Source organism: Vanellus vanellus, assembly GCF_965231255.1.
Source record: "Vanellus vanellus genome assembly, chromosome: 7".
NCBI lineage: Eukaryota > Metazoa > Chordata > Aves > Charadriiformes > Charadriidae > Vanellus > Vanellus vanellus.
Genome location: NC_138912.1, coordinates 15,088,933 through 15,114,339, shown reverse-complemented (window position 1 = coordinate 15,114,339; position 25,407 = coordinate 15,088,933). Strand labels below are relative to the sequence as shown.

At 43.1% G+C, this 25,407-nt stretch overlaps 1 protein-coding gene across 1 annotated transcript in view; it reads left to right on the top strand.

Moving 5' to 3' along the window:
• The window catches only part of CNNM2 (cyclin and CBS domain divalent metal cation transport mediator 2), a gene marked incomplete at its 5' end in the record, with an annotated part of 120,965 nt that extends 96,775 nt beyond the window's left edge, over nucleotides 1-24,190 (top strand). Inside the window, 7 exons of the mRNA XM_082486303.1 lie at nucleotides 2,138-2,281; nucleotides 9,408-9,545; nucleotides 11,668-11,837; nucleotides 15,156-15,249; nucleotides 17,664-17,729; nucleotides 21,513-21,697; nucleotides 23,869-24,190. Coding sequence (XP_082342429.1) covers nucleotides 2,138-2,281; nucleotides 9,408-9,545; nucleotides 11,668-11,837; nucleotides 15,156-15,249; nucleotides 17,664-17,729; nucleotides 21,513-21,697; nucleotides 23,869-24,078 — 1,007 coding nt within the window. The 3' untranslated portion in view covers nucleotides 24,079-24,190. The remainder of the gene's footprint in view (nucleotides 1-2,137; nucleotides 2,282-9,407; nucleotides 9,546-11,667; nucleotides 11,838-15,155; nucleotides 15,250-17,663; nucleotides 17,730-21,512; nucleotides 21,698-23,868) is intronic.
• Nucleotides 24,191-25,407: the final 1,217 nt, after the last annotated feature.

Sequence of the window (25,407 nt, the reverse complement as noted above, 5' to 3'; positions counted from 1 at the left end):
ACCTAGTTCAGCTGTATCATGGGCCGTACAGAAGTGGAGGAGAAGGCTGTAATTTGATGATTCCAATCAGAGCTGAAACAACCGACTTGATAGCATTGTTTGGTTTGTTTTGTTTTTATTTTACCCACTTGTACAGATCTGAGTAGTTTTAGCACTTACTAATGTGTGAGAACTGTGATCCTTGGGAATTAGCATCTGAATGAACATGTGCAAATTATCTCCTTTGGTCTGTAATAGAAATAGTTCTTAAAGGAGTTACACCTTTTGACTTGAAAACAAGTATACTAATATCTGAGCAGGCACTGAGAAATAAATTACAATATTTTGGTTTGTCCATGTGGTATTTTTTTGTGCCACAGTTCTTCTTGAACATAATTATATTGAAAGGATGTGATTGGACTAATATATTATAGGGGAAGAGCAGTGATAATACTACTTAGATCTTTCATCTTTTTATAAAGTCACTGCTGTTTTGGTTTTTTTGGTGGTTTTTTTTTTTTTTAATGCTGTTCACTGAGTAGTAAAAAGAGCTGGAAGTCTTGCAAAGAATAGAAAGAGTGAAAGACTTTCAGTACAATATGAATGTTGATCCTTTAAATTCACAAATCATCTTTCTATTAATTCACTGTAGAATAAGGTCTCCTCAAGATAAGACTCAGCAGTGCTGTGGAGTTGGTATTTAAAGTATGTCCATCTGCATCTAAACGAGTAGCTCCAAGACAATCAGATTATGCAGTAGTTACTTTGGTGAGAATATCGCCTAAGTGGAATGGAAACTTCATTTTGAGTCTAATATTAGACCCTGCTTTGGAAAATTCCTTTTAAATGATCACAAGCTGGGAATAGCAAAAGAATTTAACTTTCGACAGACAGCATTCACCAAGAATTTGTTTTTAACTGCTTATGTTGGGTCCCTGGGAAAGCAGATGTGAAAAACTTACCAAAGTGAATTGACTTGACCTGATGCAATGTTTATATCAGTAGTTGATAAGTTTTCCTCCCTCGTCTAATTTGTTCAGGATATTTTCATTCCTTAACCATGAGTAAGTCTGGGTTGGAATAGTTTGAATGCTTGCTAGTCTAATAATCTGAATCTTAAAACACGCAGACATTATTGCCTATAAAGGGGTCTAAGCAAAGTTGAACTATTTTGGTTAGCTTCCACGGATGGGATAAATATCATTTTTGAGACTAGCAAAGAAGAATGTGAGACAACATTGCTTACCTCCTAATATTAAGAAAGCACATTGATATCTGCTGCATTTGTACTTCAGAATGCCACTTGTATGTGGTGAACCCTTTGAATGCATTTTACTTTCTGTGCAGCTTTACAGAGGAACAGCTTTCAGTGGCAGCTAGGGAAACGGGCAACCAAGGATATCAAAGCGGATTTGAATGGTCATGATATTATTATTCCTGTGGCAGAAAGGACTTTAAGAGTTATAGAATACACTGTGAATGATGCACAGCTTGGGGATCTTTAGAACCACTAGCATATTTCATCTTAGCTTTTCTCTTTGTTGATCAGACACTGTCACTTTGAATATTTTAATTAATCAGTTCCTAAATAAGCTGTATCCCCCCTCCCCATATGGAGCCATGTCTAAATAAATTATTTTTGAGTGAGGGAGGAGGAAAAGAAAAACTCGTGGATTGGGCTGACCTCTTCTACCCAGCTCTACCCTGTCCACGTGCCTCTGTGGTTTGGCCATTGTTGCTGTTGTTTCCAAAATTGAGGAGAACATTCATGGGAGCTTGCTGCAAACGAGAGCTCCAGCCTGGCCTTCCTCTGCTAGTGCGTGAGACAAGAAGTGGAACAACCATCAACAAGATAATATAATGAATTCAATGCCAGGGTGAGAGTTTCACTGGGAAAGGCATTAGAAAGAGAACACTGATCTCTTTAGCTGTTCTCTTTTAGTGTGTTAGGTGGATTTATGTGACCCAGGAATGCATTTCTCAGACAGAAATCAGATTATGATTTTAAGCATCTGTTAAACTTTGCCTCTTTTTTCATGAAGCCTGACACCAACCTTTTTATCTCTTTATTTATAACTATGTGCCTATAATTCTGCTATAATTTCTGATCTTTCAGGAATTTCTAAAATGTCTAAATTACTGATCTGTCTCCTTGCAGGCAAGTCTCACCTGGCTATAGTACAAAGAGTAAACAATGAAGGAGAAGGGGATCCTTTTTATGAAGTCCTGGGAATTGTCACTTTAGAAGATGTGATTGAAGAGATCATCAAGTCTGAAATTCTGGATGAAACAGATCTATACAGTGAGTAGAAATATTTGCGCTTTGTTTATAGACAAGAGGGAAGACTCCATCAGCAGTTGTGTCTAATAGCTGTGTTTTGAGAGATGTAAGTTGCTGATTTAAAATCTCAATGGTTGAATGACCTGCAGATCCCTTAGATGGTCAAAGTAATTTTTATTTTCGCAGCATAGGCATCTCACCCCTTTATGCTGTATTAATTCAGAAACAGGACGGCTTGCTTTATTTGACCCTTCCATCAAGAAGGTTTACATCTGCAACAATCTGGTCTCTCCTGTTAGCTGATCTCCACCACACCGGCCTTGTTAAACCCTTTTGTTACAGTGCTTATGACCTCCCACCATTTCCCCTAACCTCTCTCTGCCTCAAGGGCCTGTAGTCAGTGTACTACTGTACTTTAGGAAGAAGGCAGGCAAATACCGTACCTCAGGGAAGGGGAGTGCAGTCTCTTTAGAGTCTCTCTGTCACTCATTTTTCAGGGCTGAAAACCAGCGTGCCCTAAATGATTCTCCTGTTTATCACTCGGTACAGCTCCTTCCTTCCTTTGTGTTAATGTATGTTGAAGGAGATGGTGCTGCAGGTCTAGCATTACCTGGGACTTGAGAGATCTGGACTCTTTTCTTTCACAGTTTAGAGTTTGTCTGGTCTTTGGCCAGTTACCTAACGTGCCTTTGCTTCTCTTCCCATCTGCACAATCTGACCTGTGCATACTGGACTTCCTTTTTGTCATTCTTCATCTGTCTTATCTGTACTTTGATCAGTTGGTGGCAGATGCTATTTTTTACTATGCATTCACATGTAGCACAAGGATGTCCCTAGAATCTATTGTAATAGAAATAGTCAACGCTGTTCAGCTGTCTTTTGATTTCTTTTTCTTTCCTCATGAAAGGGATCTGAATGTTTCTACAGCATCTTTTTTCAGGTCAATATAAGCATCTTCTATCCTCCCTCCAAGTCAAATGAGCACTTTATACTGTGGGATAGACATACTTCTACTTTTCCTAATAGATTGTTATTGCCTGAACTACTTTCTGTAGCTAGTCAGTATTTTACCAGTATTTGTGTCCAAAGGTTCATGTAAATCACAGTTGCGTTTTACAGTATGCTAAACAGTCTAAGTACTATGCAAATTGCAGGAGTCCATACCTTTACATACCTTTACAAATGAATTGTTGGACGAATCAGTTACCACATAATGCCTTTACAGAGTGAGTTCAGACTTTCTTTTATACTCCAAAAAGATCCTGCCTTTGTCTCATCACCTTTGAGGTATTTCCATGTTTCTATGAGTGAAAAAGCATTGCATATGCTTTTCAATGAGTTTTTTTTCCCTTTTTGGTTAAGAGACACTGCATAGATCATGCTGTGATGTTCTTTAGGACCAAAAAAAAAAAAAAAAACTTTGACCATTAATAGCATGTTAGAGGTCAAGGAAATGAGAATTTAATTTAATCTTAAGACTTCCTAGATTAACAAGATAGATCTGGTGAACATGAGTTCATTTGAAACTCTCCTTCCTGGGAAGTTTTACTGTTGAAAATTCCTGGTTCAGAATAGGAGGGAAACTTCCTAGGCTTCCTGGAGGATGCGGGAAATTTTGGGGGATGGCTCCTATTATGTACCATAAAGATGAACTTCTAGTTACTTTATGAAGCACCGGGGTTCATTCTGCTGTTTAGGTCGAAGGAAACTGTAGCAGTAAGGGAGAGAGGAGAAATCCAGAGAAGCTGTGAGGATCACAGAAAATGTGATAGGTTTTGGATCTGGGCAGAACGATGTGCTGTAGCCACTTCCAATTGGTGTAGCGATGGGAACATGCTTTGGGTTTACTGAAAGTACCTTATTGTCAATGATATGTTAAGGCAGCTTTTTTTTTTTTATGTTGATATCAGTGTGGCAGTGCTAGTAATCCCATCTCGTACTGGAGTTCTCTGATGCTTTTCATTGTAAGACCAACTTGGCTTGCTCAGCTCAGACCAAGTCAACTTTAAACCTGTGGACTGATTTGCTTTATGCTAGGTGTTTACTTAAAAGTAGACATTATGAAAAATGTTGGCAGCTTTGTTGCGCCTTTCTTCTGAAGTTTAAAAAAATGTTTTGTTTTGCTTTGATGGAAACTTGAAATTTAATGGAATGGCTGACCTTGGTGTTGGAGCTCTGCCTTTCTGCTGTTTCCATGAAAATCCATTTGAACTGTGTTAGGGTAGAAGCAATTGTAAATTTACAGCTTTTGCTGAAAGCTGTTCTCACTGCTGAAGCTCTGCAGCTGAATTTCTTGAGGGTTGTATACCCAATAAACATGGTATTTCTTCAGATTGCTCTAGTCTGCTATGTCTTATGGCTTGCAAATATGTTGGGAGCAAGGAGAAAATGGGAGCAATAAAAATTGTTAAATATGTCTGACCTATCAATGTCTGAACGGGCTAAGTACTTCTGAGCGTGAGACTTTGTATTGAGGATGCTGATGGGGCGGAGAGAAGAGGTTTCTGTCATGACACAGGTAGGCTCTGAGTACGTCTTAGCCAGTGTGACAATGAAGAGCCGTCAGTGTGTTTGGCTCTTAATATTGGAAAGTTGCAGTATTTTTTCATGGTTGACACACTACAGGCATCTGTCCTGCACTCCCATGGCCCTAGCCATCGTGGGAGAGCATTTCTCAACCCCGGAGAGAAAGCTGTATGTTCTGTGTTGGCTTCAGACCGCAGAGTCCGCTTGAGGAACATGGAGTTTGCTGTTCTGACCCGGGTTTGACTGGTGACCTGTCTTATTTAGCTCTTTCTAATAAGGATGCATTTAATCATCCCCTTAGTGCAACTGGAGTGCTGCTGGTTTTCACGCATGGAGATTCAGAGAGGGTTTGGCCCACGTAAAATCTGGGATATTTCTACAAATGAAATACCTTAACACACCCTTGTGCGTGTACTCTGCTTGTTGCGGGTAAATAGTCTGGTTGTGAGCACCAGCTTACATTGCCTTTTTATGTCCTCACCCACATGCTGTTCAACAGTCCGTCTCAGGACTACGACCCCTGGAAAGCCCACGCCACTGGGGCGATCAGTGCCGGGCTGTGGGGCATGTGTGTTACAGAGCTGCACTGCTGCAGCTGCAGTAGCTTTCACCTAATTATTTGGTTTTAGACTTGGGAAGTCACTTCCCTGAGGGGAAGACCACATCTTACCCTAACATTCCTATTTCCAAACAGCTGTCAAAGCAGGTATGTTAAATATATATGCTAGTAAACTCTTTATCACTACTCCCATTTCAAACATGGAGCTACAGGAATAAAAATTGTTTGCTGTAATAAGTATTTCTGCTGTCATCCGGTGGAAATGTAGCAACATAAAAAAGGTTGTGCAACACCAATTTGTCTGGCAAGACCTACAGATGTTGGCAGAGTCTACATCAGTATCCTATGCCAGGAAAGCAGAGCTTTCTGTAGATGGAATCTAATCTTTAGATAGACCAAGGTTGTTGCCACCTGTTAGAAAGTGGTGCTTTTACTTTGCTGGCCATCAGGATTGTGGACTTGCTAACCTTCTGCTGTCTAGCAGCAGTAGGCTGCAGAAGCTGCATCCTTATGGGAAGCTATATCAGGCTGGTTTAGAACTTCAGGTTTAGTCCTGCTGGTTTTCTGTTAGTTGCCAAAAAACTCTGGCATCCACCTCTGACTGCCGGGCACCCTGGTACTGAGTATGGGCACAGGGTCAGTGAGTTTTAGTCCTCTGGGAATTGTGCTTTCTTTTCCTGGAGTATCTGATGGATGCACATCATCGGTCTCTGTCCTTGTGCAGTTCTTGTGTGCTAGACCGAACCACACTTCCATTTGATGAAATATTTTTGTCCTCATTCTCTTGTCTGGAGCTCACTGCAGATGTCTGCCCCGGTTAGTACAGAACCTAAAGACAAAAGGACAAAAAAGAGTACAGGAAGAGAACAAGAACTTGTCCCAGAATGTTGTCTGGATGTATTTGCAGCACCCATCTCTCTGCTGCCCAACTAAATGGGTGGTCTGAGGTTTGAACTCCCTGCTCTGTAGCCATCTCCAGCCCAGGCTGGGTCCTTCAAGCAAATACATGGAATCATTTGTGCTGTTCTGCATCAGGCCTGGAATTTCAGGAATATTACAAGACAGATCACAACCTTACTGGTATTTGGACCCATCCTCTTCTTGAGATCTCTCCCTCAGCCCACGAGCTTGCGGTCAGCCTTGCTGCCTGTGATTTGAAGGAAAAGCCTAAAAGTTCCCAGAATCTGTTGAAGAAAGTTACAGTATTTGTTGGTATCTCACCAAAAGTTATACTTAGGGTATCCCTCACACAGCACTTTGCTTGTGTCGCAGAACTAAACAGCATCACAGCACGCTGTAGGCAGAGATCACTTCAGCATGCCAAGATAACTTCAGTGCCCAGGTCTCCATCTCACTTACTGTAGAAAGGGTAGACAGGAAATACTTGGTCCAGATTCGGTTACTTCTGTTACCATCCAATCCTTGGTTCCTATATTTTACAAGAACCTCAGAAGTTGTTTGGATAGTGAGGAACAATTAAGACCATCGCTTACAACAGTAAGCCAAGATAATGGCTTTAGGGCACGTGGCTGTGCTCTCACTGTGTAATGGTTTTCTTGGGGGAAGGTTTCTGGACAAGATGCCAAGGAAACAGTAGGAGGAATTGAAATCACCCATCATTTGATTAAGAGCCTGGGTCTCTTACCTTGATGACTGATGCAGACAGAAAGATTTAAGGAATCCTCTCATGTTGTGATGCTGGCCCTGTTTTCAGGTACCAGAAGTGCAGTGTGAAGCCTGTGGTGGTACAGCTCATTCATAGAGCTGCTTTACTGCCCTGCTGAAGAGATGTTTCCCTGTCCCAGGGCCACAACTTGTACTTGTGTTGATTTTTATCTCCTTGAAGAGAGCAATAATGGAGCTCCTTGTGAGAAAGCATCTCAGCCATGGCATTGTAAAAAAAAATAAAATATATATAGCATTCTCTGAGCTTTTCAGAAAAAGCAGTTTCTGTTCTTCTTACCTCTTAAAAGAGGTAGGACCTAATGAGAGCTTCTGTGGGACTTTCCTTCTATTCGCTTTTTATCGCTTTGGTATCCATCTTTCCTTTAACTACAAGTACAGGTAAGCTCTGTCTCAGACTATATTCCTAAGGCAGGGGTTGTTTTCAGTCTGTAACCACCGCCTTGGGTGGTTTCTATTCCTGCTTTTGAAAGAGAAACTGCAGTCCCTGATGTAGTCCAGGTCCTGGGTAAAGTACTACGAGGGTAAGAGTCTTCTGGTTTCAAAGAAGAAAAAGGGCATGGGTCGTCATCGTTCTTTGCCGTGTGCTTGGGAACAAGCATCTCTGATTTTCTGATTTGCACTGCTCACTTTGAATGAGCTTTAGATATCTGGAGGAGGTAGGTTACTGTCAGTGCAGTATTGCTGTTGAGTCTGTGATGGTCCTATCGTGGAGGCTTGTCCATGGGAAGTTGAGGATCTAAATGTATTCATATCTAAAAGGCCAGGTGACTTGGGAAAATCTTTCTAGAAATCTGTTAATTACCAGTATTGTGCATTTTGAAGCCCCAAGGCTTTTAGCCTTATGTAGTCTGTAGCGTATATTTGGACACCTACAGGACTGCAGATCTCAGTGTCTTCCTTGCTATGGTACATCCCTTTAATCATCTTTGCATGCAAAACCCAAAATCTGGCAACAGCTAACTGGGAGTATGTGTGAGGTTTCAGAGTGTTAGCTTCACCTACACCTCTTTGTGTGCCTGCCTGAATTCTCTGCAGTGAATCAATGTACCAAAACTGCCTGTGGTTCCTCAAAAGTCCGGTTATTTTAAACCAATGACTAGTGGTCTGATAGACAAGTACCTATTGTGTTTTCAGTATCTTGCCCCACTAAGGCCCTAGAACCTGAGCCGTGCCTTAAGACTGAGGGGCTCACGGTAATTGGGTTTCCTGCAATATATGGTGGAGCTCGGAGCTGTCTGACAGCATTCTACTGCTTCTAGCCAATGCCACCGTACGCACTGTGTCAGCAGAGAAGAGCCAAGACACTGCCATCTGAGCAGAGACCTCTTCTCCCTGGAATTGATATATACTATGCCCCAACATGCCTCTAGCTCTCCACTTGCCTGGTTTCCTAGACATTTTGGCAGATTAGCTCAGTGGGTGGACAGTGATAGCTGGTTGTTTGTGCCTCTGCAACTCCATCTTTCATGTTGTCTTTCACAAATAGGGATTCCCCACCACAGAGCCTGTTTTGAGACACAGACGAACCAAGTGACAAGTATTTAGCTGAATAAAGGACAGGAGTCCAGGATCACTAGCAGGCAAATTCCCATATCCGAACTCCTGAAGCTACTCTGTACTTCATTCTGTCTTCGGTGCATGTAAAGAGGCCAGATAGTCTCACCTCCAGGCTGTAGACCTTACCAGCCTTTGCTGAAGTTTGTACAGGACAAAAGAAACTGCAAATGCTAGACATTGGGAGCTACTTGGACCAAAGACAGGCAGATTTTGCTAAAGTTGTCAGTGAAGCCTTGGTACAGCTTAAGAAATGTCATTGTATATTTAGTCTATGTACTTGCTGGGAATTTTCTAAGGAATGTATGTGAAAAAAGTAGTTGTCACAGATATTGTTGTAGAACACCACTTTTTGATCAATAGCAACACTGAGCAGGACTCCTCCTCTCCACCTAGAAATGCGCACGCACCTTACGTGTAATGTGTGCTCTGGGCAATCCTGCTTTAGCAGGGGAGTTGGACTAGATGATCTCTAGAGGTCCCTTCCAACTCTGTAAACTCCGTGTAATATGCAGAGCCACTGCAATTAGGTGTTTGCAAGCACTTTCCCTCTGTTGAAGTGGCAGAGATGGTGGGTGCCTGGGTCTGCAGGACGGGGGCTCACAGCGGGATGAGCCCGCAGCACAGCTCCCTGGTTGTTTCTGGTTTGTGCTGCGTGCTGCATGCCGATGAGCAGAGCTTCGCGTGTGCTGCAGAGGGGTCTGTCTGCACCCTGTGCTCCGGGTGGCCGTCCCAGCTGACTCCATCCCGCGCGGTTCGTGTTGGACCCCGTTCTAACAGAAATCGCTTCCTTCCTTTCTTTTCCCACCCTCCCTTCCCCAGCTGATAACAAGACGAAAAAGAAGGTAGCTCATCGGGACAGGAAGCAGGACTTCTCTGCCTTCAAGCAGACAGACAGCGAGATGAAGGTTAAAATATCACCGCAGCTCCTCCTGGCAATGCACCGGTTCCTGGCAACAGGCAAGTGCGGGTTAGCTTTTTTTGCGATCGTGCCAGAGCCTCGGAGGCAGTTTGTCAGCAAAGGCCGGTGAGGTGGGTGGGACAGTGCAGGCGGGAAGGGAGGCTGGATTGTGGGGTGACAAATAATACCACTGTTGTGTTTTTCTTTTTAAATTCTCTCCTCTCCTGTGTTCAGTGTCGGCATGAACCCTCTGAGACATTTACCAGGGGTGGACCAGTAACTTTAAATTGGTCTGAAAGGTAAGGATGAATGCCAAGTGCCGCACTGCATGTCTAGAGTCCGTCAGATTAACGACTAGCAAGTACACCCCATTAGGAAGAGCTCAGGGAACAAACCACAGAGGACTCGATACCACTGGCCAGCTGACTGTAATTGCACTCTGGCACCTTCTCCAGAAAGAGATGCTGGACTTTTTGCAGGAAGGTCTAAACCTGTTCCGTGACACTTTTTGGCTCCAAGTGAAAAACTCTCCTGACACATTTGATGCAGACTGCACAGGCAGTTGAACTGTACTTTTTAAAATGGATTTCTGGCTGGCTTGTGTGACCTCCGTTGATGACTTCAGGTTTCAGAGGACAGTTGTCTCCATCCCAGAACACCTTGATGTTTTAGCCCTTGGGTGGGCAGTCTGGCAGAGAGGCCAGGGCCTTGAATGGTTTCTTGCAGCTGATACTGCCTTTCGTCGTAAAGTTGGTCCCTTCACCTCAGAGATGAGACCTGTTAACAGGAGAGCTTGTGGAAAACATATCTTCCTATTGCTCGTGCTGTCTCTCTTTGACACATAAAGACTTCTCACATGCAGGCCTTTCAGACGGGCATCTTTCACTGCTATGTTCAACATGTATTCATGGGTTGGAAACGATAAATTTCTTTTGTCTCAAGTTTGCCAGCTCCAGTTGGAAATTAGTACTTCCCCTCCTCTAAGATGCAGTAACTGCCTGTCTAGATGCTTCTAGTCTGCCTTCATGCTTTATTTTGCCTCTGTGACTTAAAAGAAACGTGTACGTGATCGGTTATCACATCTCAGCTGAGGGGCAGTAATTCCTTAAAAGGCTTGAACTTCTACGGCTCATGTGCACGTGAGCACATTCCTTGGTGAAAGGAAGCAGTTCAACAGGAAGATGCGGATTTAACAGCAAGCAAGGCATTGGTCATGTAGTGGTACAAGACTTGATGGAGTTCCCTAAACACCTGCTCAACAGACATAGTCTTACAGTGCTGCTTCTCTACTTGTTTTGTGGATGAAAGGATTGTGTAGCTTAAATCCATGTCTGGCTGTGAAGCCACTGCTAAATAAGATGAAAGCTACAGTTTTGGTTTCTCTGTTCTAAGCTGAGAATAGTGTCTCTAGCAGATGAAAGGTACTGGGTCCTGTTCTGAAATGAGGTGTTAGGAAAGCTTATCAATTTGCATGTGTAAATCTCGACGTCCCTGGCTTAACTCTCCCACACGAGGATGAGCTTTTCCACTTCAAACAGCTCCTGTTTGGAACACTGAAGAGCAAGTGGATAGGGGATGTGTTCTGTGTGTCAGGCATTAATCCCACATGGTTTGAATTGACCTGCACTGTCTCTCACTTTGAGTAACTCTTCCCACATGAACCGTGGCAACCGCAATTGTCTTTGATTTATGTAGAGCATCTATCTAGAGCAACTTTCTAGTCCCCAAACAGTGATTTTAGAATATTATTTTTTTTTAAAGTGCAATAAATGCAGTAACTTCAATACCTTTTGAGGAAGGAAAAAAACAAATTCAAAGGTTCTCTGTGCCCTGATTGTAAAGTTCTTCCATTTATACAACTCTCCAATGAGCCTGTACAACTGTGACTCTGAACTCTCAAGAAGGCAAGACTGCCTTTTTCTTTTCCCTTTCAGATGAAGACATGTTTTTTGGTTGTTTTGAAAAATACTTCAGTAATGAAAGTTGGGGCATTCCTGGTTTTTGTTTTTTTTTTTTTTTTCCCTTACAAATCTAACAATCTCAAAAGACAGGAAGCCTGCAATTCCATAATGGAGATCTCTGCATCTGTGTGTCTTTTATAGGCAAATGCTTATTAACAAGTATTGCTAACTTCTTGTCAGGCATATGAAGTGTAATGCCAAGTTGTATCTTGTGTTATAGAAGTAGAAGCCTTTGGTCCATCCCAGATGTCCGAGAAGATCCTTCTCAGGCTGCTAAAACATCCCAACGTCATCCAGGAGCTGAAATACGATGAGAAGAACAAGAAAGCCCCCGAACACTACCTCTACCAGCGAAACAAGCCCGTCGACTACTTTGTTCTCATTTTGCAGGTCAGACATGTGATTATGTAGATATATGCAAAATCCTGCATCTCCTGACATACCCCTCTCTATACCTCTTCCAGTTGTTGAAGTTTGTCGTCTTTCAAACATGGGAATGGAGCTATGGCTCCTGGGAACTGCTCCTGCCTCCTTTATGACCTTGCCAGCTTTGAAGACCTCACTCAGCTGCTTTCAGGCTCAGTTAAACCAGTTGTGAAGGGCAGACAGCACTTCCCACTTCCAGTCATCTGTTGAACGTTACTTACACTTTAAGTATCCCTAGGATAAGCGATGCAAAGGAATCCCTGCGTACAGCTGGCATTGCTTGGAAAAGAGGGGTGCAAAAAATGGCATGTCATAGGAGTTTGGCCAGGATGCTTTCTCTAATGCTTTTTTCCCTTTTGCAAAAGGGAGGCATGGGGAGTTTGACAGTTTAGAGAGATGCCATTTTTCTGTGCCATTTTTAATTTGTATATTTGGTGTTGTGAGAAGTGCATGTTTCAGTGGGGGCGTTGCGCCATCTACTGAACTGCCACCTCCTGCCCCAGCCCCTGCGGTTCCTGGGCACCCTGCTGTCCAAGCACTCACCCTACCCTGAGATCACTGCTTTTGGGTGTTTTTTAGATTGGAGACCCATGTGGTGTGGAAGGACTGTTTTTTCTACTTGTTCTGTACAGGATTGCTTCCACTGCTGGTATCTCCCAGGTTTTGTTACTTGACAGGAACACTTGAATGGTTTTACACAGAAACTTAACTTCCATCTAGCACTGTTTGAGCAGGAACAGTCTTTTAAGAGAGATTTTGCTGGAAAGGTACTTATGTTTCTATCCTGCATAACTGAAATCATCTTTGGTTATAACAACGCAAGCGTCATAGCTAAAGTTGTAACACAGGGCTTGAAATCTTCTTCAACATGGCCTGAAATAAAAAAAAAGGGAGGAGGGTTTGAACACTGTCAGTGATAAACAATTAAAAAAGCACTGGAATATGATATTGTGGATTCAGCATAATTTTCTTTTAAAAAAGGGTTGTTTTTTCCAAGGGTTTGAGGAGCCACTGGTAGCTCTCTAATTGCTCTTTCTTATATGCTGAATTGTTGCAAACTGAAATATTCCAGAGGCTAGATAATGCTCCTGAATGAGGTCATGCTGCAAAGATGTAAGTGGAGGACGTGAGCGATACAAAAGAACAATCAGTTCTTTCTGAGCTATTTTTCAATCAATAACTATTTAGCAAACACAATGTGCTGACTCTATAATGCATTTGGAAAAGTGAGTCTTGCAGTAGGTACATACTATAAAAATGGTAACAAGGTTGGTTCTGCAAGGATCAAGAGGGGGTAAATACTCTGCTTTTGTTACTAAAATGGACTTGGACTTATTCTCTCATGTCGAGAGACCAAGAATACCTTTACAGTAAACATGTGCCAGAAACGTATATTCTGTGCATTAAATTAACCAATTTAATCTCTGTAGAGTTAGTGTTTTAGCTGGAATGTCACCTGTTTGCAACAGCTCTTATCTTAGCTAATGAGAAGTTCTTCTGTAGCAGTTTGAGATTTGGTTTTGTCATTGTGTTTTTTCAAAATTCCTGTTAGAATATTAAACAGTGGGAAATCAGAAACCACATGCGCGTGCATTTAAACAGGGCAGAACACATCTAATAGCATGCATGGGGAATTCTTAATGTTTTTTCAGCCGCTGTGAGTATGCCAAACGTGCCTGGTCTTCATACGGCCACCACTGGGAAGCCTGGAGGTGCTGCGTGTGCTGATAGAGCAATGGTCTTGGAACTGAAACTCAGCTCCTACTACTAGTTACTAGTTTGTATTTAGCTACTAACTCCAGACTGACTGTATGTGAAGATCAAAGCCTGGGTGTGTATGTATTTTGGAGACCTGGTCTTGGCTGGTAAATAACCAGCACTAAGTAGGTTGAGAGTTCTGTTTATAACCAGTCTTTGCCTGGGTGATGAAATCGTTCCTTTTGGAAGGCTTGTAATGAACAAATAAGCTACTTATTTGTGTTGTGGAGTGAAACTGGTTTTAAAAGGGATTATACGAAGTCGTTGCTTGTGATAGTAGGCACTCTCTTCCTGCTAGGTAGATTTTGTGGTTTTTCTTATCTGGGACAGTTAGACACACTGAGCTGGTATCAGGGCTCATGCAGGTTGAGTTCATTTTCACGTTTTTCTGCTTCAGTACAGTACCATAAAGTTAAAGGCATGATTATTTATTTTAAATGGTGCTTAATGAAATAAACACATAGAAATAAAATCTACCTTTTGGACTCATTTTTACCTGATTGTGTCCAGTTGATAATTGGTCTACTTAGTACACATGGGACAGGCAGTCTGCTTGCCCTTTCCAGTCTAGCCAGAGGGAAAGCATTGCAGGTAATTACATTGTTTGCCTGAAACCCCAACCTTAGTGTGGTTCAGCCTGAAAGCTGCATGAGATTTCTTCTGTCTGCAATGGTGTGCAGAACCAGTAAGGATGGATGGACATGAAAAGCAGGCCCCACTAAGAAGCCAATTATTTTTGGCTACTTGTATACCAAAGTAACTGGGATGCTTACAGCTATGTTTGATTTGGTGGGTTCTGTTCTAGAGCCCTTTGTAGGATATGATATTAAACACACGTCAGAAACAGGTGCACTTGCGTGGTATTCTGGTTTTGTGTGGCTTGGGAAGCACTGAGGGTCCTTCTAGGCAGTACCCTGCAAAAGAGCAGGATCTTAAGTTAAGGGTGGTGGAATATGTAAAATTGCTAGAAACCAAGAAAACCAAAGTAGCCCCAAGACTGCTCCTTCAGGAATAAGGTCTTTGTTTCTGTGGGAATCTCATCGGTGAAGGCAGATAGCCTCCTCGTGTATTGTCTCCCATCTCACTTTCCTATGTTTGTGTTAGAGGGGATTCTCCATGTGGATGTGAGCTGTGACCCAAAATGACTAGGTGTCTCAAGCCCCCAGATGACTGTGCTACATGTAAATGTGTTGTGATACTGGGGGAGGATTTTTTCACTGCATTGAGGGAAAGCAGCCTGGCAGCACTTGGAGCAGGGCAATGGTACTACCCTGAAGCGCTGTCTGCAGTCCCTCTGCAGGGATTTATGCTGGCCACAGGCCACCAAAGACCAGGATAGCTCAGGGCACAAGAGTGTCTTGCCCTTCGGGGTCTGTCCCTGTTCAGGCACCGTTACAAACTGTGGGTACCATGACACTGCTTAGGAACATCAGGCAAAACTAGCTTTCAGGGCTCAAGTCTGGTCTTGTGCCTTGAGACCTACGGTCCCTTTTAATTGCAGCTCTCTCTCCTTTTCCTTAACAGGGGAAGGTGGAAGTGGAGGCTGGGAAAGAGGGGATGAAGTTTGAAGCTGGTGCTTTTTCCTACTATGGGGTGATGGCCCTCACAGCATCGCCAGGTATGTCCTCTTACCTTCTGCTTCTGGAATGCACTCCTGCACAAGCCTGCCCGTCCTGTGCATGCGGCAGGAGGAGGCTGTGCACAGGGTGTCCACCTGCCATGTCCATGCGGGTGATGTAAAGCATACCCTCTTGCCAGCAAAACTGCCCGCCTGGCACAGCATCCCTGGGAAGGGCCCATGCCGGTGGCGGCACCGACTCCAAAACCCAGCGGCTGGAAGCCGTTTGCCAGCTCCCGGAGGATGCGAGTCTTAGCAAGTGATGTATTCGGTACTGGAGGACAGCTTTGTAGTTTTGCTTACGGTAGGGGTAACAGGCCTCGAATTAACGGGAATAAATAATTAGTGCGAGAGGGACATCTAGTGGTGTATAGTACAAACACCCGGTTAGTTTGGGGATGGTTCGCTCTTCCAGGCTTGTTCTTAAAGCCATCTTGAGGAAAAGGAAGGCAGCGGTGCAAGAAAAGCAATTGTCCCTGTCAGCTTGTGTGGAAATGTAACCAAGAAATCGGCAAGGGAGGAGAGCTGGTGTCTGAGGCCGAGGTGTGAGCCAGTTCCCACCAAGGTGTGAGCCAATTCCCGGTACACAAGCGGTAGCCACACAACTACCACCTCACGTGCGCAGGTTGAGGGATTGTCTTATAATCCACCAAGAGCGGGCTCCGGTGCTGTATTTCAGCATTTGGTGATATATTTTGGTGTCAGCAGTGTCACCACTAAGATCTCAACCTCAGGGGGAAACCCATAGCCCCATTGGGGAGAGCTGGGGCGCTGGTGCTGGCGTTGGCCATCTGCTGACCCAAAGCCACTTGCTCAGCTTCAGGGAGAGACATTTCTCATGCAGAAATCAAACCCTGCTGCGACAGGGGGACCTATGTTCCATTTGAGAGGCAGCTTGTTTTAATTGTACGCGCATATAAGCATTCACTTTACATATGTGTACCTATGTGTGTGTACATTAGTGGATGGTGTTGGAATGAAAATGATTTTATAAGTTATGAGTATTGACTTATTAAACTCTGCAGACAACAGCAGTTCTCTTGGACGTGTGAACTCACTTTTACAGGCAAGACTAATTCTTCCTTAATTATGTGCAGTTTAATTTGATCAGGCTAGCTTATACCTTTTAATGCTTGACAGATTTGAAAGTGTACAGAGCACTGAGTGGATTTTATCTGAGCAACAGCAGCAGTGTTCATGAGGAATCGTGACACACTTGTGTACAGCTGCATCATACCCTCAGCTTTGCAGCTCGGCTTTTGCAGTATGGGCCAGGCATGGAGCTGGGTTAGGCATGGTCACTTCTACCAGTCCTACATTTGGAAACCACTTGTGGAATCTCTGTTTTGCTGGCATTGTTCAATTTGAATGCTTACATATGGGTTTTTTTTGGTGTTGCTAACCCTCCACACAACCCTGCCAGTTGCCTCAAGTCCTGTGAGGTCAAATGATCTCCTCTTTGTGTGCACTGAAATCCATCTTGGATTTTGTCGTGTCAAACTTAAGGATATACAGTATTTTAAATTAACCTCAGCCAACCTTGGATTTGTTTTTTTGCTGGCTTTCCCTCCAGGTTTTAGATAACTTGTTTTATGATGTCTTGCAGCATCCTGAGATTTCTGTTAGGATGAGCTCATAAAAATAAATTCCTGTTGCTCTGCGTAGACAGGAAAGCTCACTGAAAGTGTAAGTCATTACAGAACAAGAGAAAACTCCTGCTGTTCTGTGTGTCCTCATTAAACTTCATGTGCCTGCTCTCCCACCTGGGATGTAAAGTCAGTAACAGGGGAGTAAAGCATTAAAAAACCCCACAAAATACCCCCACCAAAACCGAAAAAAAAAAAAAAAACAACAAAAGAGTGAAGGTTTTTTCTTGAACTACAGCCAAGGAGGGATTTGCAGTAATGATGAGCAGTATGGTACCCATCCTGACAAGGATGAGCTTGGAGAATCACAACCTCACTTGACATTTTCCTGAAAAATTGAAGAATCATGAAGTGTCTTTTGGTTTTATTTCTCTTTTTGTCTGACTCCCATAAAGAAAAGCACACGTGAAAACTTTCTGGCTTGTTTTAACTCTCTGCCTTCCAGACTGGAATGGGCACCACTGCTCCTTTTGAACTAGTTTAAAACTGAGTATATCTTGATGGACTGTTCTGTGCTGGATAACCATTCAAATTGACAAGTGAAAATTGTTCACTGCAATTTCTTAGGCTTGGTTTTTGGTTTATTCTTCAAATTGTTTAATTGTCTCTTTTGTTTTTGGTTTTGTTTTAAGCCTTTACTTTTTCACAGTTGATTTGCACTTTTTGGTTTTAGTTCTTCAGTGTGTGAGCTGGTTCCTTCCCCTGTCAAGTGTGGATAGCTGCCGCCTTTCTGGTCGTGATCTCATCCTTTTTCTCTCCCTCTTCTAGTTCCCTTGTCCCTGTCTCGTACCTTTGTTGTCAGCAGAACAGAGTTGTTAGCAGCAGGTTCTCCAGGTAAATCCGCATGCTTCTATTTTCACCATTCTTGTGACTGCCCTGATGCCATAAAAAGTCAGCTGCAGTCTGTATTTATCTGACCCCTTTGCTCGTTAGGGAGAAGTCCAGCACAGACTTATGCCTCACAGGTAGGTATTCCAAACTTTCGTTTATGGTAACTGGTAGCAACATGGCAGAGTCATCAAAATGGGAAGAACTAAAAACACATTGAAGAAAATGTATTTGGTAATGTGTGCTTGTTCTTGTTTCTCATATGTACGTTGATGGAGGATTAGGAGGGGAGATTTTGCAAAAGAAGGTATTCTCCCCCAAGCTGAGGCTTAAATATTTCTGAAGAAAATGCTTTTGGCAGAGGAGAGTGTCTGCTGCTAAACTGCCATAAAAGGAAAATGTCTTTAATGAAAGAATTCTTATATTCTCATACGGGTAAATTCTATGGTTTGTGTACAGTCTGGCCATTTCAATTCCTCAAAAGCTTTGAGCTTTCTCTCAGTGAGGTTAATGCCATAGACTGGCACAGTGATTTACTGAGTGGATGGATTTGCAATGGAATGTGCAAGAAGGTTGTGGGACCTCCTGTGGGGTTTTCTGGTTCCCATTTTGCTTAAGACCTTTCCTTGCTGAATAACCAAGTTGGCTGACACAGAAATCTCTTTGGAGAGCAGAGACCAAGGAGGGAACAAACTGGGCCAAGAAGAGCTCTGAGATGTGGTTGAGTGGTTGGAAATTGGGAAGGGTCAAGAACTGACTGAGCTTTGCAGTAGTTGAGAAAAATGGAAACCCATCAAGAAAGTCTGTAGGAAGAGCAGAGTCCTAAAATAGTTTGGGCCACAGTGAACATATTTCTTCCTTTTGAAGTTTTCTTTTTTCAGATGAAATGTCTTTCCCTAGACCTAAAAGCAAACAAGATAATGATATGTATATTTAAGTGAAACATCTCCTAAACATTAATACATATCAGGCTTTTCATAAACTTTCACCATCTGCTTCCTGTATTTTCCCCCTCTTCTTTTTTCACTTTTGAAAATGTATTTCACCATCAGTCCTTAAATTAGCCTCATGCACATTCCGAACAAACTACAGGTTGTTGCCCTGCAGGGGATTTTTTTCTTGCCCTGTTAAAGTTTCCTGCTGCTAAACTTCAAAGAAGGGGGAGAAATTTAATCTTGCTTTAATTAAAGTACCTGATGGCTTTCTTTTAAGCTGGGTGGCTTTGATTATCTTTTTTAGCTTGTTCTTTTGTTTTGCCAGGTCTTCTTTTTCTTTTTTTTTTCTTTTCCTTGCTAGAAATAAGTGTACACTTTGCACATGCGAGTTGTTTCCAATATAAATGCCAAGCATATTTTCCTAGCTTTTTCCCCAACAAAAAATAATAAAATCAATAATGGAAAATAATGGGAAGAATATCCTTTGAAAGGAACTGATATGGTAAGCCTGGTCACTATGACAGTGTGGTACCAGTTTTGGTGAAACTCGGACTTTCTGCTGGCTCCTTCTAAAAAGGATCCTGTTGCTTAACCCCAAATTCATAATACAGCTGTACTGATGTGTGTCTTGTGGTTTGTGCTCTTTATCCCCTGTATAGGAAGGTGAGGAGTATGGGAAAACCTGGGTAGAAAAGATCTGTCCAGATCTGGGCTGGCCTGCTAAGGGGCTGGCAGGCTGCTGTTCCGCAAACACGGACCTGCCTGGTATTCTTCTGCTGTCTGCCCTTTCTGTATCCTTCCTTCTTGATTAACTTCTCTTCTCCCTCCCTGACTTGTACGTGGTCCAGAAGTGATCTCCTTTCCTTCAGATTTTTAGTAATCATACTTTTTTTCTTCTGTCCTTTTGTTTCACCTGTCCCTTTGTTTGGTTTTTAATATATGCTTTTTCAGGTTGCTCTCTGTCTGTCTGTCTTTTTTATTAGTAACGTACTATAAGACCTTTAGTGAAAAGAAAGGGCAGATACAAGTCACACTAGTGCAAAGCTGTTCCAGATGGAAACCTTTACCCTGAGCAGCAGTGATGCTGTTCGTGTCGCGCACAGCCATGTTTTGTATATGCAGGTGGGAAAGACAGGACAAATTCACTCAGCCTTCACAGTTCCTTGTTGAATTACAGCATCAAGCCCTGTGTGCAGACAGAGGTTTGTCTCCTGGCAGCAGTTATTGCAGCCTGCTGTGGCTTTCAAGATGGCAAGTTGTTGTGGAGGAAAACCTTGCAGGGCTCCTAGTGCTTCCCCCTAAGCCTGTACTTGGTGTTGCCATAGGGACCTGCACTAATTCCTTAGTGCAGAAATGGCAGAAAAATGGCCAAGTTGTCAGAACCTGTATTTTTTTGTTCCTTCAATTTTAGAAAAGAGAAATGCAACATCAGAGGGATTTTAAGTGGGAAATAAAAAATGGGGCAATTCTGCCACGTGTCTAGAAGCATCTAAAGCGTTAGGTTCGGGAAAGTCTGAATGCAGAGATATAGAACAGGCTGTGTCATTTGGGCAAGGAAAGATTACATTTATAGTGATGAAGTGGCAGAGGTAGAGTTGAATTTTAGGGACATTTGGGGTTTTTTTTAGAGGTATGTTTATATATCAAAAAGTCTTCAAGAAAGAATTTGAAAAGCTTGCAAGGATACTGTTGCTGATTTGCTCAAAGAGGCTTTGTATCTTAAGATTACATGAAAATGATCTTTCAGCTGAGAATAGGGGTCACGGGGTGAGTAACATAGTCTACATCAAGTTTCAGTGTGGGCTGGTTGAATGAAATTTAACTGCACTAAGATCCAAAAGTTTACCAGTCCCAAAGACAGTTCTTAGTACTTACTGTGTGTGCATCCGGGGAGAAGCCCATCTGCAGGAGGGCTTAGGACCTCTCTTAGGATGTGTTCCTGCCCTCCTGTCTTCTGGGTCACTGTGTGGGTGGAAGCTAAGGATACAAAATGTCTGTTGCTTCCTGAAAGCACCTTTACTTGAGAGAAACTGTGGCTGATCACACTTGCAGGGGACAGCTGTGAGGTTTTCAAGTGAAACGCTGCAGTGCTTAAAGGCCAGTGATGGAAAATGATGGCTCTAGTTTACTCCTTTCCTGGATACAGATTTTTCTCTGTAGCATGGACTGTTTTCCCTCTTTTGCTGGCTGGCATGTACCACATGGACCTTGCTCTTCTGCATTGAGTTTTTGCCCCTTCAAGTACTGGGAGGTACTAGAGGAAAGGATGAAGTAATCGTCATGTGGACTGCACTATGGTCCACTGAGGACTCTGTCACTCTTATGGTTTTGAAAATGTCTGCTCTAACTCAGGGAACAAGGCGTATCTAGGTACCAGGTGGAATAAAACAGGGTAAGGGTTAGCTGGGACAGCTGTGGATGAAAGGTCTGGTATGGAGTTACGATTATAAATCATTAAGGAAAAAAAATCATCTATTAAGCATGGTCTGACTATCAAGAGCTTCTGTAAGGGAGTCTTGGGAAATTACCCTTCTCTGGTGGCTACCACTCATCAGCTGCTGAAGCACTGTGACCAACTGTGCACAGGACATGTCCATTGAAGCATAAACAAAACCAGGTTTGTTTAAGGCATACTCAGTGATGTCAGCTACCACCTCTGGACTCAAAATGTACTCTTTTTCAGGGTAATTTGGTGGTTGTAATTTGGTGATTTGCTGCATGTCTAGTTACGAGTGGATTAAATATTTGCAGTTCTTTTGTGCTATATCACCACTTATTATGTCCCTTTGAAACTGGTGTCTTTAAATGTTTTCTACTTGATTTAAGAAATCTCTTGCTCTTGCCTGTTTCTCAGCTGAAAACAAGTCTCCACCTCGGCCCTGCGGCTTGAATCACTCAGACTCTTTAAACCGAAGTGATCGCATCGATGCAGTGACACCAACATTAGGGAGCAGCAACAACCAGCTGAATGCATCTTTCCTCCAAGTGTATGTTCCGGACTACTCAGTGAAAGCACTCACAGACATTCAGTTTGTCAAGGTAGGAAAAAAGCTGGAAAGGCCCCACTGGAAAGCTGAGCTTGGCTGGTAGGATGGAGAGCCTGGGGCAGGGAGGTCATCCTTCTAGATTGCTCTCTGAGTGAATAGGATTATGAAAGCAGCCGTTTAAAAATCACTTTAAATTACTTTTTCCCAATATCCGCTGCCCATTGATTTGTCTTCACTGTTCCTCTTATTTAGTCCTGTAAGTAGATTGGTCACATAAGTTTCTGGATTTCAGGTCCCTCAAGGAAAGACTGTGGAAAATAACCTCTTTCTGCTTTTAGTCGTGAAAGACGTATCCTTGTGAAGTCCTTGGAGCCATCCAAATGGAGACCCTTCATTATCAGACAGTGTCTTTTTCTAAAGGATAAGACGTCTTCTGTTGGTTGCAGATTTTATTCACTTTTGATTTTGGTTTCAGTTTGGGGTTCTTGATCTTACTTTCCGAGCTGCCATCCTTCTGCTTGGAGAAGTCTTGGACATTTCTCTTTATCTTAACTTCACATGTTAGGCTCATGTCTCATACTACCAGTGAGTTGCTGCATGAATACAGCTCTCTCCCCCAGCATGGTGCATCCCACGCTGAAATGTATGCGAGTCCTGTGGGATAGGAAATCTAGTCGAGCTGAGGAAAAGCTAATGCTGGCAGCAATTCCAGCCCAGCTGGGAGTCCGGGGAAGCTGACGTCCCATGGCCAGAAATTGACCTTGATGCTTTTCTTAAATTAAGTGCACATTCATGGTTTCTTTGTATGCAACTGAAATGATTTGTGAACTCAACTTCTGTCAAAGTTAATTCAATATTAGGAATGTGGACTAGAGTAGAAATACTAAATCAATTATTCGGTAGCCAAACTTTAAAAGGAGAACAGTCTTGCATTTGAAACGTGACAGATGCAAGTGTACTGGTCAATGGTTCAAGCCTTCAAGATTTAGATCAGTAAATATTTATTACTGGGCAAGTGAGTCTCACTACAGATTTCAATAGCCAATCTGCTGTACAGAACAGCTGCTCATCTTATGCTGGTTTATGTGGAGTCCTTCCAACTCTCACTGTGTTCATACTGAGGCTAATGAATGCTAAACTGTCTGGTGACTCTGCAATCAGACTTGCACACCTCTTTTTGCATCACTCTGCTTTACACCTAGGACAGAGTACTCAACATTAGTGTTTTCACTGCTACGTGGGCATTTATTCAATTAATACCTTGTAAACCAGGGTTGTGACCTGCTCGTGCATGTTTGGATTTTCCTTCTGGAGTTGTGACATGGTACATCTGACTCTCTCCATTTCCAGTCCCTCTCTTGCATTGCTACTGAACCTTATGGTTTTCCAAAAGTCTTGTTTCACGTCTTCCACCTTCCTGCCTGCTGAGATAACCCACTGCTGTTGTAGCACACGGGGCTGCCAGCGCACGTGCGTCCTGCTGCCTGTCCTGGCTGAAAAGGGTGACCTGGAGGAGTTTACAGGGCTGGTTGCTTGTGGCTTCAGGAGGAAATCTCCCCTCTACCACCATATGCAGATATATGGAGCTATAGGCTTCTTGGGCAGTAACACTCTGTGCTGTAGGCCAGCTCGTGTCACGGCTGTTCTGCTTAGTGCCACCAGCTCTTACAGAGACCAGTGGAAGAGTTCATGGGATGCTAATTTGGACTCATCTCTATGGAGATCCCAGTCTTTTCTAGAATCAAATGTCCTTATAAATCAGAATAAGGCTGTAGCTCCTGCTGCATTTGCTGGCCTAGACAAGAGCAGCAATGCTTGTACCCTCTGGCTCTATAGGGACTCTTAGAGCCTCACCAGGAGCTCACTGAAGTTGGGAGAAAGACTTCACTGAGCTCTGGTTCTGGCCCTAAAAATGTGCATGGTTAGAAGGAAATGGAGATCTGATTAAAAAATCTCTGCATAGGAATAAATCCCTGCCTTTGAACAGCATGGTGATGGCACAGCTCTGTGTTTCCACCCTGTCTAGAAATGTCACCGTGCTGTGGTGTTGAGCTGGGATGCTCTAGTCTTGCAAAGTGCAGGGATGTTTTATGGAAACAGGTAAACAGGGGTTGAAGTGTGATCATCGGGAAAGGGAGGGCACTTTATTTTCTCAGTGTGTCCCACGGGAGACACAAGAGCGTGACTGGCTGTTTTTGTTCCTCCTTTATGTTCTTGGAGCAGATCTCAAGACAGCAGTACCAAAATGCCCTGATGGCATCCCGGATGGACAAAACACCTCAGTCCTCGGACAGTGAAAACACTAAAATCGAACTGACTCTTACGGAACTGCATGACGGTTTGCCGGATGAGACAGCAAACCTGCTGAATGAACAGAACTGTGTGACTCACAACAAGCCCAACCACAGTATGCACAGTGAAGGAGCCATCTAGGAGCTGACTCTCCACAACCCACCCATCCCATCTCCTCAGCAGGACCAGCCCTCGCTCCTTCCTGCCTCCTCCCTGAGTGTGAACACCGTTAGTATGTGCTTGCAACACTGTGCTGCATCCAGTGTTCTGAGACCAAAGACTTTTGTGTCCGTTCTGGGAGCAGAAGAGGAAGAAACAGGAAGAAAGGAGCAAAGAGCAAGAGAGACTAAAGCCCCAAGCGTACTTTGGGAATGGTGAGCCACCCTTGAGAACGATGAAAATACTTCTTGCAAAGTAGAGTTATGTTTATTTTTTATCTGTATTTTTGATCCTTGTTGGGTTTTTCCTCCTCAAACACATACGGAGAAGTTTAAAAGCTGCTCCAGTTATTTTTTCAAGAGAGATCATGTTTTTAAAAAGTATTTTGCAGAGTTTTAAATTGTTTCTGTCCCTCCCAAACCTCAAATGGGCTCTGTCGTAGTTTTGTGAATTGGCTCCAGTGTCCTTAGGCCTCTTTTCACCCCTCTCTGGTCCTTTTTATTGCCCTGTTGAAGAAGTTAGTAACTGGTACTTGTATGTTATTTGTGTCCTAAGAATGAGCAAGCTTCAAGGAACCTCTGGTTTCAGCCACCTGAAGGGCCAAGGGATGAGTATTATTACATTCTTACAGTTAAGTTTCAGGGAAGGAGTTGTTACTTTGGTATTTAATGATCAATCAAATTTCAGAAGGTTTCTTTGTAAAACAGGCAAAAGCATTTTTACACTTACAGTTTTGTAACCTCCAGAAACTTTGTGTATGTTGAAGATGATGCTGGGGGGGGAAAGGAGTTAATTAGCAAAACTGCAGTCTCCTGAAATGAAAGCTGGGTGTAATTTTCCATAGTGAAGTAACTGGGTGATTTTTCATTAATGTTCCTGACAATTCTATGGTAAAGTAATGTGCACACCCCAAAATGACAAGCTTCTAAGCACTCACGTGCTGTAGTGGTCTGCGCAGCGTTACCTCGGCCAGAGCAGATGTGCAGTCTTTGCTAAATAAGAGAGAACATTAGTCCCCGTCCCCACTTCAGTCTCTAGTATTAACACAAAAGATGCTGCTACGATTATGCCCAAAGTACATCCTCCAGGTGACATTAAACCTCTGCCAGTGCAAGGATGGGCTCTGCTGAGGAGTCGGGACTATCCTCTCCACTCCAAGAACTGACAAAACTTTCCGGACGCGAGTGTATTGCACTTCAGGGATTCGGAGAGGTTCATTTCCAGGCTGTTCCCAGCCACATTCCTTCCTTTGAGTGGATTTAGTGCATTTCCTTCTCTCTTGCCCCTTTTAACAGCCATTTTTGGGATTAC